Genomic DNA, 18,145 nt, shown 5'->3' with positions numbered 1-18,145 from the left:
CACAAAGCCAGCAGCCATTCTGCATTTAATGAATTCAAAGTGGCACTGAACTTTACGAAGATAAAAAGAACAACAGGACTGCACTGAGAGATACCATCTCAGATATTTTAAACCAGTACTGGATTAGGTGCACTCATCTATAGCCATCAAAACTTCGAAATAAGTAGGAAGTCACTTACTACCTTCTGGAATTAATGCAGAACTAAAAACTGTAAGAAGAAAGCCTTTGGGGTTGGGAAAGCTGTGTTTGCATGTTGATCCTACCCTTCAAGCTCCAGTTTCCATACCCATATTATGGGGATTAAAACAGCACTTACTGGGGCCGCAGGTGGCGTGGGGGTTAAGGGTGCTGGACTCCCACATGGCCGACTGTAGTTTGAGTCCTGGACTTGGCGGCTTGCTTTCTCACTTTTGCTCTCTCTTGCTCTCTCTCTCTCACTCTGTCCCTCTCTGGTCACATTAAAAAATAAAGTTAAATAAAATAATTCTTAAAACAAATACACAAACAGCATTTACTTACTTCAGAGGGTTGTGAAAGTCAAGAGAGGGAATGTGGGGCCAGCAAGTGGTGTGGTAGTTAAAGGCATGGACTCCCACATAGCTGACTATAGTTCAAGTCCTGGATCTTTTGGCTTCTTTATCCCTTTCCCTCTCTCTCTCTGGTCAAATTAAAATAAATAAATAAAGTAAAATAATTCTTAAAAAAAAAAAAAAGGAGAGGGCATGCGGGTAAAGAATTTGACACTGCCTGGCAAGCAAAGTTCATTTTCCACCACAGCCCAGCTCTGCCCTGCCCCCCTTTCTCTTCATAAGCAATTCTTGTGACTCGACTTGGTATAAGAGAATGCATTACTTAGGGAACATGATTAGGAAGTCTTTGACAACTATTGGTTATGATGCTAGAAGGACTGGGGGGTTCGGTGTGTGAGGCTGACCATGTAGTCAGCTCCACCTCCTTCTGGCGACTTTCTGAGATGGCACCTGGGCTGCAGGTTACTTTAAGAGGACACCAAGAGGAGTAACTTTAGCTTCAGATAGGAGAAGGTGATATTCAGGTCCTGCTCACAACGTTCATTTGGTCAGGTTTGATCAACCATTGCCACAATAAAAACTTGATCAATCCATTTCTGCACTTTGAGCTATTAAGAATCTCTCTCTGTTAAGAAAAATGTAGCAAAAGTAATTTTATTGAAATTTGAAATCCGTTGCTCTTCTTTTTGTTACTCAAACAGTTTTGACAATGGGATATGTTATTACATGAAGCATCTTAGGGTGTAAGTTTATTTATTTTTTGGGACTGACAGATGGTGTGGTGTTTGCAACGCTGGACTCCCACATGGCTGACCGTGGCAGCTTGCTTTCTCACTCTCTCTCTCTCTGTGGTCAAATTGAAGAAGAATAAATAAAATTAAATAATTCTTTTAAAAAGAAAAAAGTTTATTTATTTCTTCAGAGAGTGAGAAAGGGACAGAGACAGAGAAAGACAAACACCCTCAGCAGGGTCTCACTCTGTGATCCCTTCTCCAGCCTCCTCAGCCAGCCAGGATCGAGGCCCATGTTTATAGGCCCACAGGGGAACTGAGCCTGCCACTAAGCTGACCCTCTGAGAGTATAATTACTGCACTAAGGAAAACAGTTTAGGGCTGTTTATCTTAGTGGTTGGGAAAGGCAGACACCACATGGCCAACCATGGTTCAAATCCCAGCCCTAGTAATACAAACCAAGAAAGAAGAAATGGAGGAAAAGGAATTGGAACCTGACACACCCCACTGGGTGTGTTTTCTCTCTTCATCTCTTTCTCTCTCATTGATGAGACATGGACCCTCTGGCAATTAAAAATATACTGCACAATGAATGAATTCAAGAAAAATTAGAAAATAGAGAAAATAATGTTTTAAACCCCACACTACAGGGTTAACCCTGTAACTGAGTGGTTAAGGGAGCTAGACCTCCACATGGCTACTGCAGTTTGAATCCCAGCCCTCACGGTTTGGAAAATATGACACGTGCATGTGTGTGAGCCCCAAATCCCAACAGGATGAAGAAATGAAGAAGGGACTGTGGTAGTGATCATACCGCATTAGGGGTGTCCTTTCTCTCCCTCTCTCTCTGTATCTCTGTCTCTCACTCTGGTGAGTGCCCACACTCTGGTAATTAAAAAAAAACAAACACACACACTTTATAAATCTATACCCATGTATGGTAAAAATCAAGAAGTGCCAAAGTGTGTGACAAAGGCTTCTATAAATTAGAAGTAATCTTATCTGTGGATGCACAAAAACTAGGGCATTATTTAGAATATTGCACCATACTTACAAATCACATCTACATGTTTTGAAAGATTTTACAAATAATTCATTGGCAGCAAGCAGAGAGTGAAGGATAAACTGCTGAGACTGCAGTGGGGTAAGGAGTTTCGCCATGAAGCAGGTGCATGTATGTGGGTCAGTCATTTAACTTGGATGCTTTGGTTTTCTTCTCTGTTAAAACAGTTTTGCTAGACAATAAGATCTGAGTGTATCTCTAGTTCTATGACTTTATTCCTGGCCAATATGAGAAGTAGTCATACTTTTTATTTTCATGGTTCTTAAATACCACATTATAAATATGTAAAATGGCACGATGTAGTTTTGGTTATCCTGCAGGTAAATGTTACAAGGGAACATACCCGTCACATTTCCTCTACCTTGAAGGGCTCAGGGGCCGGACAAGACGTTGCCCTATTTCCTGGCCCCGTCAACAGTGCACTTCCTGCGCCACCCACTCTGCTCCTTCTGGCTGCTTCTGCAACCTGACAAATCACTTCAATTCCCCGCAAAGCACTATCAGCTCTCTCCTCCCACACTTGCACTGGAGGGAAGATTATAAATAAATCCTATATTCACATGACAGCACCATGCCCAAGCCTGTGCATTTTCTGGGACTAATTGCTCAGGGAAAGCCAATACTCCAGTGTAAGTCTCTTTCCAGTCGAGATGGTAATGATATGCTAATACCTTTTGAAATTAATTCAGTAACCTCCACACTAGCAAGAGAAGAAAAGGGTACAGAGGCAGAGATGTAATCACATTGTCTTCCGGGGACTTAACACAAAATTTCTTTTCCACATGAACTGGGCCATCGATCGACAGCACTTGCCGACTGCTCTCCCACTGTGACAATGCGATCCCACAGCAACAGGACTGCAGGCAAATGGCACGCCGGCCGCCAGTCCAAACAGCACCCTTGTAGAGAAGCAGTTTTGGATTGAAAAAGGAATTCACAATGTGGCTCTGACCATTCTCTTTTCTAGTTCCTGTAAGTCAGCCTCAATTAAGCGTCTGAAACAAAGAAGATCCACTATAAATAAAAGGAGGCTCCAAGCAAAGAAATAAATATTAACTACAAAGTCATAATGAGAAACAGTATGAGCCAAGAGTGGAGTTGAAAATAATGAAGACACATCATTTTATTTCAACGGAGGAGAAAGATCATAAAAATAAATGCATTTTGGGAGGATCAGCAAATACACATGACTTACTCTATCCCACAAATCCCGTAAGTATAAACTAAGAGCCCATTTGCAAATGCTTCCTACATAATGCAGTGTCCTTCCACAATCTATTACACTGCAACAGCCCAACAACGGCTATTGTATCACTTGCTTTTAGCTTTCCCGGTACTCATCGTTCAATCAGTTTCCTATTCTTAGCTCTAGAGCACATTAGCCTTGGTTTCAAACTATATACAAATTCCTCATGTATCACAGAGAAATGATTGAAATTCCTAGCTCTTTGAGAAGGATATTGCACAGAACTGTTAAAGAATGAGTAGATGACTTCCCTCTAGGACAGATTATCAACGACAAATATATAGACATTAACAAAAAAGAGCTGAACTGCACCAACCTACACATGAATTATTATTTTGTGAATAATACTGGCTGAAATGTATTCAGGTGTTACTTAGGCTAGATACTCTGGCAAAATTTGACATGTTTTCTCTCATTCATTCCCACAACCCTCTCTGGATTGGGAGCTCTGTGAGAACAGGCTCTGCCTACTTTGCTCACTCATGGAGAATCAGCACCTGGTCCTTATAGCACCTGCTCCATCGGAGGCACAGGAAGGTATTTGTTGATTGAATTATGATCTCTGTTCAGAGGAAAAGGGTAGCGGAGACTAAGTAGTCAAAGATAAGTGACACTGGAATCTGTGCTCCAACTGATTTTTATTTCGTTGCTGTTGTCTTTTTTTTAAACTCTAGAATCTTTGAAGGATAGAGACAAATTAACCTACTGCCATTATTCTTTTCATCTCTGAATGAAGACAAACTTACTAAATTGCAATGAAAGTGCCACATTTAAAAAGTCAAAGGAAGGAATAAGAGGGATCCAATTAGGCAAGATGCCATTTTTTTGTTTGTTTGTTTTTCTTTTCTTCTTTTTTTAACCCCAGAAGAGCTCTTCCAGACTCTAGATTAGCAAACAGACACTGGAAGTTTCTGTTCATGAGCGAGGACATGTGATTTAATTAACAGTTAGCTACTTGCCATGCTGTGCTACTGTGGTACAATAAAAAACATGGGGGACAGTGGTGCAATGGTAACACGAGGTTCTGCAAGGCTGATCCACATGGGAAGGTTCTGGGTTTGCACCCTGGGTTTGGGTCTGTACCTCCTCAAGTACACCAGGCACACCTGTGTTCACGATCCAGGGCTGGCCAAGGGGCACATCACTGCATCAAGACCCTGTAGGGAGTACTGTCTCTCCCGTTCATGGAAGAAATAAATAAGTCAACTAAAAAAATATATAGCATACATATTCAAAATTACATATGCTATAAATATATATTTTAAAAATATTATATACACACACACACACACACATATACATATGTATATATTGGGTCATAGGGAATGTCATGACACACTTTTGCACAGAAAAACAGAAAAATACATTGTGACTTTTCTGATGACCCATTATATACAGAGTAATACTTGATCATGCTTATGTAATAAAGCCTCCATAAAAATCCTCAAACTATGGATTTTGGATAGCTTCCAGGTTGCCCAACACGTGGAGGTACCTAGAAGGTGGCGTGCCCAGAGAGGGCCTGGACAACCCCACATCCCACATACCTTGCCCTATCTATAGTCTCCATCCAGTTGTTCATCTGTATCCTTTGTAATGTCCTCTATAATAAATGAGTACATGTAAGTAAGGTGTTTCCCTGAGTGTTGCGAACTGCTCTACCAAATTTTTTGAGAGGTTTTTCTTTTGCTATAGGGTGCGTGCACTCGCCAGACAGACAGAGAGACAGAGAGACAGAAAGCGAGAAATCACCCTCCAGGGGGGATGGCCACGCCGCAATCCCTTCTCCTCCATTTTCCTCTTGGGATCTTGGGCACGCACGCACATGCGCCTGGCATGAGTTTGAGCCACCGGGTCCAGGACTTGAACCACAGTCAACTATGTGGGAATCCAGTGACATATCCATTACGCTAACTGCTGTTCCCTGCTCTACCAAATTAATCAAACCTGAGGTGGGGGCCATGGGAACCTCTAATTCATAGCCTGTTGGTCAGAAGTATTGCTCATATAACTTGGGACTTGCTTTTGGTATCTGAAAGTGGTGGGGTGGCAGTCCTGGAGGACTGAGCTCTTTTTCTTTTCTTTTTTTTTCAGAAAGATTTCTGCTATAGAGCATGTACACTAGCCAGAGAGACAGAAAATGAGAAATCACCCCCTGCCTCAGGGGAGATGGCCACACCCCAATCCCTTCTCCACTCTCCTCTTGAGACTTTAGACACACATGCACAAGCACCTGGCATGAATTTCAAGCCACCAGGTCTGGGACTTGAACTATGGTTGGCCATGTGGGAGTCCAGTGACTTAACTATTACGCCATCTGCTGGTCCCAGGACTGAGCTCTTAACCTCTGGGATCTGATGCTATCGCCAGTAGTGTAAGAATGAAAATGATTTACAGGACACCCAGTTCGCGTCACTGGAAACTTACTTGGTGTGTGTGGGGGAAAACCCCTTACTTATCTGGTGTCATTTGGTGTAGTGTGCAAGAGGAGAAAACCATTTATGTCTTACACATGCACTAAGCTAAGGCCCTTCTGAAACACCAAAAGAACTGGGGCACATTCAAGTAGTCTTCCAAGGCCAGTGGTGGTTGTCCTGTACTCAGTATTAAATTTTGTGCTTGGCCTGTAACACACTCTCATTACTCTGCAGCCACAGCTCATTGGTTTCTGACATCTAAGAGAAAGAACAAAACTAGAATCTTCATGTGCCAAATTAAATCTCTGCAACATTTCCATACTAGAGGCAGGGCAGGAAACCTGTGTCTAGGTACATACAACACAACAGTGACTTAGTACACATGATGATTCCCCAGAGGTTAGATCAGCGTAAGTCTGCACACTCACGGCTCCAAGCAAATGAGGTTGTGAAGCAGTACTATGGGAGCCCAGTACGTGTTAGCAACTAGAGCATGGGTCTGACAAGCCTGGGTGCTCATCCAAGCTTGGACCCCCAGTTCTGTAATATCAAGCATGATACTTTACTACTTTCCCTATCCATAAGATGGGGATAGTAGTACTTACCATACAGGGGTCTAAGAATATTGAATACGAATGAGTGTAGTATATGGGGACAGTGTAGCTAAAACCTCAGTAAATCAGCTCTTACTTTCTTTTTTAAGAGAGATTTTTTGCTCTAGGGTGCGTGCACTCATCAGAAAGACAGAGACAGAAAGCAAGAAATCACTCCGAGGGAAGATGGCCACACTGCAATCCCCTCTCTTCCATTCTCCTCTTGGGATTTTGGGCATGCACGCACATGTGCCCAATGTGAGTTTTAAGCTGCCCCGTCCAGGACTTGAGCCGTGGTCAACTATGTGGGAGTCCAGTGACATAACCATTACACCACCTGCTGGTCCCAGTTAGCTCTTTAGTCATTATTACCACTGTTATCACTTTAGTCTCATCTCTGAGGACACCTTTTAAACATTAGCCAAAGGAAAAAAAAAGGAAATATACATGAAGCAATGAATTATGCTGGCTAATACATACCATCCTCCTTGACTTTTATTTATTTAATGACGATGCTAGTCAGTGCTACTGCTGAGGGTGGGTACCCTTCATGATGCTATGTTACTAAAGAACATGAAAACAAAAGTAATCCCAGAAGTGACTTCTCTGTGGAAACAGGTTTCAAGTGGAGAGAAGATACTGGAGCTTGGAAAAGAAAGGTGATGTCGACACTCTCGCAGTTGTGTCTGACAGCCTTCAGCTGGAGATATTATTAGGCAAGTCAAATTACGGAAGACTGGGAATTCTATTCTGAGTCAGAGTGTGAAGAGGAAACCATATAATGCAAAGTCTGTAAGACCTCATTTCAAGGGAGCAGTCTGACGCTCGGTGTCTCTGACTGAGCGCCATTGGATGACCAAATGTTGGAGTGTTTTATCCAGAAGGTCTTCCGACACAGTTAACAAAGAGTCAAAAGTCAAAAAGCCTGATTCTGAATCCCCAAGCCGTCATTTACTTTGTGATCTCAACAGTGAAAGAGGTTGCCGCATCTGATACTGAGCGTGTACTAGCCGCTAGTACTATCACATTTTCACTTTGTAGTGTCACTCTCTTTCCATGTTTGCTCATCTTCCGCTAGACAGTAAGCTATCTGAGTAAAAACAATGAATAGGTTCTTCTTTTTCTATATTGAGTCCTAGCAGGCCCTTGAAAAATATGTTAGCTAGATGAATGAATGAATCAACCAGCAGATAAATGTCATTAACCATGATAAACTTAGAACAGAAGCTCTGACTTTAGGTTCAGTAAAATAAAAATGAGTTTTTCTGGTCATCGAAAAGGCATCTAGAGTGTAATTATCAGAGAGTCAGTCTTCTACTTGGCTTCTCTTATCTTTATCTTATTCTTAATTTAGAAGCCCAGACAGCCTTAACCCGCATCTATATATATATCTATATCTATCTATCTATCTATCTATCTATCTATATATATATACACATATTTTTTTTTTTTGTAGAGGTTTTTGCTATAGGGTGCGTGTGCTCACCAGAAAGACAGGGAGAGATAGAGAGACAGGAAGTGAGAAATCACCCCCCGGGGGGATGGCCACGCCGCAATCCCTTCTCCTTCATTCTCTTGGGATCTTGGGCATGCATGCACACGTGCCCGGCGTGAGTTTAAGCCACTGGGTCCAGGACTTGAAATGCAGTCGACTACGTGGGAGTCCAGTGACATAGCCATTACACCAGCTGCTGGCCCCCCACTTCCCGCTGTATCACCATCTTGACAGTCACTAAAAACTCCTGACAAGAAGCTCTTATACCTCTCCAAAATAACTGAAAAATAACAACAGTTTATGCTTATGGAGAATTCAAAACCCAATATAATTTTTTTTTTTGAGAGATTTTGGCTAAAGGGTGTGTGTGCTCACTGGAGAGATAGAGAAACAGAAAGTGAGGAATCACTCTCCCCAAGGGGGATGGCCATGCCACAATCCCTTCTTCATTCTGCTCTCAGGATCTTTGACACACATGTACATGTGTGTGGAGTGAGTTTTAAACCACTGGGTTTGGGACTTGAACTGCAGTCAACTGTGTGGCAGCCCAGCAAGGTAACCATTATGCCATCTGCTGATCCCAAACTTAAGAGAATTTTAATACTGAAAAGATTAGATTGATATTGACAGATTAATTTTGAACCTTTTTTAATTTTTGTCTTTAATTTTGCCAGAGGGTGAGTATACTAGCAGAGACAGAGATATAGAGGAGATGGGGAGAAAACACCTGTCCCTCATGGTGAAAGGTCACACTGCAATCCCTTCTCCATTTCTCTCCCTGCTGAGATTTTGGGCAAGCACACACATGTGCTCACATGTTTCTTAAGCCTCAGGGTCCAGGATTCAAATCACAGGTTCAGACATGTAGGATTTGGCTGCCTTAATCACCAGGCCATGGAGCTGGTTCAGAGCCATTTTGAATTAATATTAAAAATATGTTCAGGGCTGGCAGGTGATGTGGTGGTTAAGGTGTTGGACCTGGTGACTTGCTTTCTTACTTTCCCTCTTTCTCTCTGGTCTAATTTAAAAAATAAAAATAAATAAATAATTCTTTTTTTCTTTAGAAAGTTTTTTTTTTTTTTTTTTTTTTTTAGAAAGTTTTTTTTTTTTTTTTTGCTATAGGGCACATGGGTTTGGCAGAAAGAGAGACAGAGAGACAGAAAGAGAGAAATCACCCCCCAGGGTATGGCCACACCGCAATTCCTTCTCCATTCTCCTCTAAGGATCTTGGGCATGCACGCACACATGGCTGGCGTGAGTTTAAGCCACCGGGTCCAGGACTTGAACCGCGGTCGACTACATGAGAGTCCAGTGACATAGCTATTATGCCAACTGCTGGTCCCCCCAAAATAATTCTTTTAAAAATAATATTCAAAATAATATTTTAATATGTTCTTATGAAATCTTACTTAAGAGTTCTTACAATATTACATGAGATTAGTCTTTATTCAAGCAGCAAATAACATGTGCAAGCAACAATTTTATTTTTGTTCTTGCTTTGGAATACTTATTTATTAATTAATTAATTAATTAATTAATTAATGAATGAATGAATGAATGAATGAGATTTTTACTATAGGGCATGTGTGCTCACTGGAAAGAGATAGAAAGCGAAAAATCACCCCCCCAGTGGGGATGACCATGCCGTAATCCCTCAATCCTTTTTCCTCCATTCTCCTCTCAGGATCTTGGGCATGCACACACATGTGCCCGGCGTGAGTTTAACCACTGGGTCTGGGACTCGAATCACAGTCGACTATGTGGGAGTTCAGTGATGTAACCATTATGCCCTCTGCTGGTTCCTGGAATATGATTTTAAATAGTTGGAAGAAAACGTAACTTGTCAACATTCTTTCCCTTCACCTCATTTTCTTATATACCACCCCCTCCATTTCGCCAAAAGGGAAACTAAAAGCATGCCTCTCACCTCTAACAGTTCATCTCCAATACGCATGCGTCCGTCTGTTGCAGCAGGTCCTTCTGGGTTAATGCCCACCACAAAGATGCTCATGCGTGACCTGTCCTTATTACCAGCAAGGCTGAGTCCCAGTCCATTCTTATCCTTTTCAAGTTCAATAATGTGTAGCTCTCCAGGCAGGTCTGCATATCTTTGCCTGATTTTTTCTATTTGGAAAAAAAAAAAAAGATACAAAAATATTAAATAGAGGAGTTGAATCTACATTACTGAGATGTCAGCATTTCTCATTCTATGATTTCTCTACCGTGGTTCCTTTTTGAGAATCAAGTACCTAGTGAAGGTCATATAAGGCCTTATGTGCAGGTTACATTTAAAAATTATTTTATGTCCACTTAAGAAGTTTAACTCACCTGTAAATCTCAGAATAGTCAGATTCTCACTGGTCTAGACTTTCCAAGTATTATTTTCTTACCTAGTACAGTTAATATGATATAGTAGAAATGATGCCCCTCGAAGGAATAAAAGGGTATTTATGGAGTACAAGCTATAGGCCAAGCAGGAGGTTTGGTCCTGGAGATATGACAGTCATGGTTTCTACTCTTACAGATTTATAGCCCAGCAGGAAAAAAAATCAATTTATTTTAAACAATTTAAGTTTCCCTAAAATATATCAAGAGTGCAAAATAACACTGGGTTAGTTATGTGAGCAAAAGCCAAGGGAATTAGGGAAGTCGGTTTAGCTGTCGAATCTGAATGTCATCCACAAATATAACCCAACTAAATATCTAACATCAATACATCGTTTTATGTCTATAGAGTTCTACTTCTTCATTTGTAAATGGGCATTATCATTCCCATTTAATAGATGTTGGGGCAATTAAACAGCATACACATTGAAGGACTTCTGACTTAGGCGTGTGCTATAATTCTTTTACTCTATCTTCTGTCTTACCTGGTTATCTCCACTTTATGGTCTAAATGTTCTATGGTCTAAATGTTAGATTTGGCCAGCCACATTTTCCTTGTTTTGGCTCCGTGCACAAAAGCACACCAGCAGGTCAGTGCTTTCAGCAAGTCTCATCACCCACCCAGCAACAGCTCAGGCTAGATGTGCTGCCAGGCTCAATGGCTGGATGACTGCTGTGGCGTGAAGCAGCATCCCATCAAGTGGATGACAGTAGATTGCAGCCACCCTGGCTGGTGCTCTCGATGCTCAGTCTGACGCTTGACTTACATTATGTCAGGATCCTTAGGAGGGAATCTTGCGAATTGAAAGCTTACCTAAAAGAATGAGTCTCGAGGTGGGAAAGGGTATTGCTTTACTAGACTTGACAAACATTACATTGTAGGTGAGCAGGTAAGTTAAAACTCATAAAAATAACTTTATGTATAAATCGCTCTTAAAATGATTAAGCAAAAGTGGCTGCTTATTATAGAGAGAATAAATCTGCCTCTTTTATAAGGATTTTGAAGAGATCTTAAAGAACTTTTAAGGACAAAGCTCATCATTAATGATAAAGAACACATTTAGCGAAACAGCAAAATAAACTTCCAACATAAAAAATGGTTATCTAGGAAAAAAATTAAGACATGACATTAAAGTAAATAAACTTGAGGTATTTTTCTTGGTTAGTTACCAAAAGCATAAATAGGGACACACAGAATGAGAGTCGTCCCCAAGATGCTTACGTGGCCTAACAGGACAGGCACTGACACAGCAAATACCACCAAGTACATGACCTAAAATTACAGTTCTGACCACTGAACAAATGCTAATGTACTGGTGAATGAGGTCAGTAAATGAGTCCTAAATTAATTGTGCTAGCAATAACTACTTTTAGAGATTAAGGGACTGACACGGCTAGAAAAGATTTCTTGGGAGAAGCAGAAATTGAGCTAGGGCTTGAATAAGGTACAGAATCTGATTATGTGAAGAATTCTGGTGGATGGGGGGGCTACATGGTGGTACAGTAGTAAAATGCAACACTCTGCAAGGTAATCCCACATAGGAAGGTTCCTGGTCAGAGCCCAACACTCCCCAAGTATGCTGTGCACACAACTGCCCATGATGTGGGGCTAGCTGAAGGCTTGAGGTGTATCACAGTGTCACGACTCTGTTTGGGGTGCTGTCTCTCTCTGGATCATCAGATAAATAAATAAATGTAAAAATTCTGGTGTTTGAAATAGCAAGAGGAAAAGCACATGAACCATGAACTGACAAGGAAATGTGAGAGTCCAGTCAGTTGTAGGGATTCTCTAAGTTAGTGGGTGGATGATAATTAAGGCTAAAAGGTTAAAATATTAAATGATAGATTTAAAAAAAATAATTTTCATTTTTTTAAGAATTATTTACTTTAATTTATTTTAATTTGATCAGAGAGGGATAGAGCAAGAGAGAGAGAGAGAGAAAGAGTGAGAGAAAACAAGTTGCCAAGTTCAGAACTCGAACCATGGTAGGCCATGTGGGAGTCCAGTGCCCTTAATCAGCTTACCACCTGCTGGCCCCAAATGATAGACTGTTTACAGAAATAATATTTCAATTTAGGGGTTCTGCTGAGGTTCCTTGGGGTGCCCAAGGGGTGGGACCTTGAGAAGAGGTTAGATTTAAGATCCCTTCTTTCAGATTCAACCAGATTATTTATGTTTTCATATGCATTTGGGAAGAGGTTAGTGATTGAGCAGTTGGGCAGGCGGTGCCCCATGATTGAGTCCTGGGAAAAGGAAGTGAAGCAGGCAGGGAACTGCAGGAAATACTGGAGACCATGGCCACCTGCCCATTGTCAGGTTGGGGTACAGCCAAAAGAATCTCACCACAGAGGACCTCTGTACCTTTGACCTCCAAACCATAAGCTGGAGCTATCTTATAAATCATTCAGTTTCAGGTGGTTCCTGTCATTAGCAATAGAACTGACTAGAACATATAACGAGAAGATATATGCAGTATTTTAAACTAACAGGGAAGACAAGGGAACATTTACAGATCAAGCAGAAGATGACAACTCCAATAGAAATCTGGTCAAAATAGGAGCTCAAAGGGCCAGCAGGTGGCGTGATGGTTAAAGGTGCCAGACTCACATGGCCAACCTGGGTTTGAGTCCCGGACCTGGTGGCTTGCTTTCTCACTTTCCCTTTCTCTTTCTGTACTACTCTGGTCAAATAAAATAAAATAAATAAATAAATAAATAAATGGATAAAATTAAGTAAAATAATTCTTTAAAAAATATAAGTTCAAGGGAACCAGCAGTTAGCACAATGGCTATGTTGCTGGACTCTCACGTAGTCGACCGCGGTTTGCGTCCCGGACCCGGTGGCTTAAAACTCACACCGGGCACGTGTGAGTGCGTGCCCAAGATCCTGAGAGGATAATAGAGGAGAAGGGATTGAGGCGTGACCATCCCCCCTGAGGGGTGATTTCTCGCTTTCTGTCTCTATGTCTCTCTCTGTCTGGCGAGCGCACACGCCCTATAGCAAAAAACCTCTCAAAAAAATATATATAAGTTCAAAAGGCTCATAGACATGTGAAGAAATACACAAATTCTTTAGTAATTAGAGAAATGTGAATTCAAATAAGATAACAAAATACTAAATGAGACATAAAATAAAATCAACTAATAGGAAATTAAAATAAAATAATGAGAAATTAAAATGAGGTCTAAATCATTAGAGTTGCAAACAAATGAAAGGGGATCATTAAGCCTAGTGGGGATGTGAGGATGTAGAAGTCTTCATGCACTAGATCAGCCTGCGGCCTAGCAGCTAAGGGAGCGAAAGCCAACATGGCAGATGGGATGTTTGAATCCTGACCTCAGCAGACTGAAAAACACTCCAGGCACGTGTGCATGCCACCAATCCTGATAGGGTGAAGACATGGTGAAGGGACTGCGATGTGACTATGCCCCATTGAGAGGTGTTTTCTAATTTCCCCTCTCTCTATTTCTCTGTCTCTCTGGTGAGCACATATGTACTCTGGCAATAATAATAATAATAATAAAATCCTCATGCACAAAGGTTGGGAGTATTGACTGGTGCAGACATTCTGGAGAGCAATCTGGCAATACTTAATCAAATCAACAGTACACATACTAGATAAACCAGCGATTCTACTCTTTCATAAACATCCTAATAGATTTCTAGCCCAGCCTCAAAGGTGACAATTGGAGGATGCTTGTTACAATGTTATCTGAGGTAGGAATTGGAGATAGCCGGGGTGGTCATCATTGGGAGAGAGGATGGATGAAAAGTGGTAGGTGTACATCACTATGCACTATCAACAGTAAGAAACAGGGGACCAGCAGTTAGCGTAATGGCTATGTCGCTGGACTCCCACGTAGTTGACCGTGGTTTGAGTTCCAGACCCGGTGGCTTAAACTCACGCCGGGCGCGTGTGTGTGTGTGCCCAAGATCCTGAGAGGAGAATGGAGGAGAAGGGATTGTGGCATGGCCATCCCCTCTGGGGGGTGATTTCTCACTTTCTATCTCTCTGTCTCTGTCTGTCTGGTGAACGCACGCACCCTATAGCAAAAACCTCTCCCCCCCAAAAAAATACAGTAAGAAACAGTTCATTAAAAGTAGCATTATAAGGAGATTTTTAAAACAATGCAGGCTAAGAAAAGAAAAATCAGAATCAGGTTCATGCCTTTTATGTCATCTCATTTATGTATGTCAGTTAAGATGACTAAAGTCAGGGGCCAGCAGATGGTGTAATGCTTACATCAGTGGACTCCCACGTGGCCGACTGTGGTTTGAGTCCCGGACAGAGGCATGAAACTCAGGCCAGGTGCGTGTGCATGTGTGCCCAAAATACCAAGAGGAGAATGGAGGAGAAAGGATTGTGATGTGGCCACCCCCCCTGGGGAGTGATTTCTCACTTTCTCTATCTCTCTGTCCTCTGGTGAACATGCATGCATCCTACAGCAAAACAATCTCTAAAAAAATCCCTTTCTGTAGCTTGGGGAGAGGAAAACATTCTGGTGATGGAAAGTGGTGATGGCTGCACAATGTGAATGTGCTTAGCTCCAGTGATACACTTGGTGGGATGGTTAAGGGCGCTGGATTCCCACATGGCCAACCACAGTTTGAGTCCTGGACCCAGCAGCTTACTTTCTGACTTTTCCTCTTTCTGTTTCTCTCTGATCAAATTAAAACAATAATAAGAAATAATGTTAAATGAAAAAATTATTTTTTAAAAAATCAAACCCTTATCATTAGCTTAGAGCCCCTTGAAAATTTGGTTCCTTTATTAATATCTCACCAAGGGACTAATAGATTTATTATCCTGACTTTTTGAAACTAGCAGTACTATTTCTCTGGGCAGTAATTTTTTATGACACTATTGTAAATCCATTTATTTAATGAATTAATATTGATTGAATCCAAATTCATGTCATTCTTGTGATACAGAGGAAATATACTACTAAACGTTTTTAAGGACTTCAAAATGTGTCACTGTGGACAAGCTTATGTATAACTGGTTATAATTTGGAGAGATAAGAGCTATGAGAAGAATAGCTGTTGAACTGCTGTTCAACCACCTACCCATTATAGCAGTCACTGGGAAAACTGACTGATGTGTGCAAGCCACACTGAATACTACAGAAATGTTAGCCAACTCCGAATCTATTTTAGCCACATTCTGATAATACCAAAGCCTCATTTTAGGGGACATTTCCAATAATCCTGAATCTAGCTTATTGCTTAAATGCTAATCAGTTATTCCTTTTTCCTTAACTTCTTTTTATTGTTTTTTTTCTTTTGTGGGAGAATGAGGTTAAGTTCAACAGAATGAAATTCAGCCAAAAAAAAAAAAAAGAGCAAACCTTGGAACATTATAGAGTTGAACATAATTGAATAGCTATGAAATCTTATTAACGATTTATTAGAGACATGGTAAGTTGCATAAACTATGCTAACATCTTTCAATGAATTTTCTCTTATATCAGGTAGGTGGTTTGGTGGCTAAAACAGCTAGATCCCACACAACTGACTGCACAGTTCTAGTCCTGGACCTGGCGGTTTGGAAAACACACCAGGCATATGTGCTCAAAATCCCGAGGAAAATAGGAGAAGGGATTGCAGTGTAGTCATCGCCCCTGGGAGTGATTATTTCTCACTTTCCCTCTCTCTTTCTGGCAACTACATACATCCTACAGCAAACTTTAAAAGTAAAATACAATAAATTAATTCATTGATTTCTCTCTTTTTCTTTTTTTTTTTGTTCTTTCCTTTTTAGATAAGAATTTCCTCTGCATTCCCAATGTAGGAAATGAGGTGATATATTAGATAACTTACCACAGGTCACCCAGATAGTAACTGATGTAGTATAGATGCGAACCCATTTTTGGCTAACTTAATGGCACTTTCTGGAAACATCTCAGGTTTCTTATTTCCTTCTACTTCCCTCTCCTAGAATGAGAACTCTATGAGGCTCCTCATCCACCTAGGTCCTGCTGTCTTCTGCACCGGGCCTGCCAATAGTAAGTGGTCAGTCTAAATCTGCTGAAAGCATCAACGCCCCTGTTTATGCTCTCTCGTTTCTTAGACCCTTCTTGTCATTACGTGATAGAAACCTTTCATGATGGAAAGCAGCCTTACATGAAAGGAATATTTTATGGTTCTTCACCACACCCTTATAAACTTCGTTTGAAGATGAATTGATTGATACTCTTGGAGGTGAGATGATTCTGTCAGTGTTAGGATCAGGCCCTCTTAACTGCTATGCCACCTTGTTGTGACATGGTCCTGAGCAACTGAGGGCTGGCTGAGTAGCCTAGTGGTTAAGGGAGTCAGCTCTCACACGGCCAACCATATGGTTAGAACCCAGCTTCAGAGGCTTGAAAAATGTACCTGGTGTTGGGAACCAGCAGTTAGTGTAATGGCTATGGTGCTGGATTCCCACGTAGTCGACCGCGGTTCGCGTCCCGGACCCGGTGGCTTAAAACTCACGCCGGGCGAGTGTGCGTGGGTGCAGGATCCCGAGAGGAGAATGGAGGAGAAGGGATTGCGGCATGACCATCCCCCCGGGCGGTGATTTCTCGCTTTCTGTCTCTATGTCTCTGTCTGTCTGGCGAGCGCATGCGCCCTATAGCGAAAATCTCTCCAAAAAAAAAAAAAAAGAATGGAGAAGTGGAGGTTTGTGGCCTGACCACACCCCATTAGGGAGTGCTTTTTCCCTTCTTTCTCTCTCTGTCTCATTCTGGCAAATGCACACACCAGCTATTAAAAATTTTTTTTAAAAAAGTTTGAAACCTGAAAGTACTAGACAAATACAATGCTTTCTCGAAGGCAATGCATCCTTTGTCCAAAAAGACAGTTTCCTTTTTAGATTTGTATTCAAAAATAACAAAGCCAATTAGTACTACCAAAAAAAACAGTTCTATGAATTTGTACAAATCGTGTATATTATCTTTCAAAATCCACTCCATTAAAATTAAGAAACTTGAAAAGCAAAAAGGTGTATAGATTATCCTCTTTTCAGCGTACCATAAAACAGGAAGAGGAAAAAATAGTGAAAGTGCCTGATGTTCCCTAACACACACGCCTCACCTGCATTTTTGTTAACATTTTCAAGCCTCAGATGTTAAGTTAACCTACATTTTTTATTTAGACTCATAGCTAGAAGGGATTTAAAAGATGACAGGTACAATTCTTCAGATAAATTAACTGCGATGCTTTCACCATATCATGGAATCAAAGACTTCAAATTCAGGCAAAAGAAATCACGTAAGGTTGCCTTCTCTTTCAACTTCCCCAACTCGCCTCCTTGCCCTGCATTTTAAAGATAAAGGACTGAAGAAAGATTATAAAGCTAATGCAGAGGCAGAAACTATGTCTCTAGTATGCAGTTCAATTGTTTCTCTACCAAACTATGTTAAATTTCTCCAGTATTAATACACACACACACACACACACATATATACATATATATATATATATACATACACACACACACACACACATATATATATATGTTATTTTTTTTTTTTTTAAAGAGACAAAGTTTAGCTATGTTTTCCAGGCTGGCTTCCCCCTTTTTTTTTTTTTTTAAAGAGACAAAGTTTAGCTATGTTGTCCAGGCTGGCTTCCACCTTTTTTTTTTTTTGGAGAGGTTTTATTGTAGGGCGCGTGCACTCGCCAGACAGACAGAGAGAGACA

At 41.0% G+C, this 18,145-nt stretch overlaps 1 protein-coding gene across 5 annotated transcripts in view; it reads right to left on the bottom strand.

The window, feature by feature from the left end:
* PATJ (PATJ crumbs cell polarity complex component) overlaps positions 1-18,145 on the bottom strand; it is a 385,928-nt gene that overhangs the window by 173,148 nt on the left and 194,635 nt on the right. For all 5 annotated transcript variants that reach the window (XM_006147509.3, XM_006147510.3, XM_006147511.3 and 2 more), the window contains one exon: positions 10,004-10,200. In XM_006147509.3, coding sequence (XP_006147571.1) covers positions 10,004-10,200 — 197 coding nt within the window. The remainder of the gene's footprint in view (positions 1-10,003; positions 10,201-18,145) is intronic.

The sequence above is a fragment of the Tupaia chinensis genome, unplaced genomic scaffold (assembly GCF_000334495.1).
Source record: "Tupaia chinensis unplaced genomic scaffold, TupChi_1.0 Scaffold000215_1, whole genome shotgun sequence".
Taxonomy (NCBI): Eukaryota; Metazoa; Chordata; class Mammalia; order Scandentia; family Tupaiidae; genus Tupaia; species Tupaia belangeri.
Note: the sequence above shows the minus strand (reverse complement) of the source record. Positions and strands in the feature narration are given on the sequence as shown.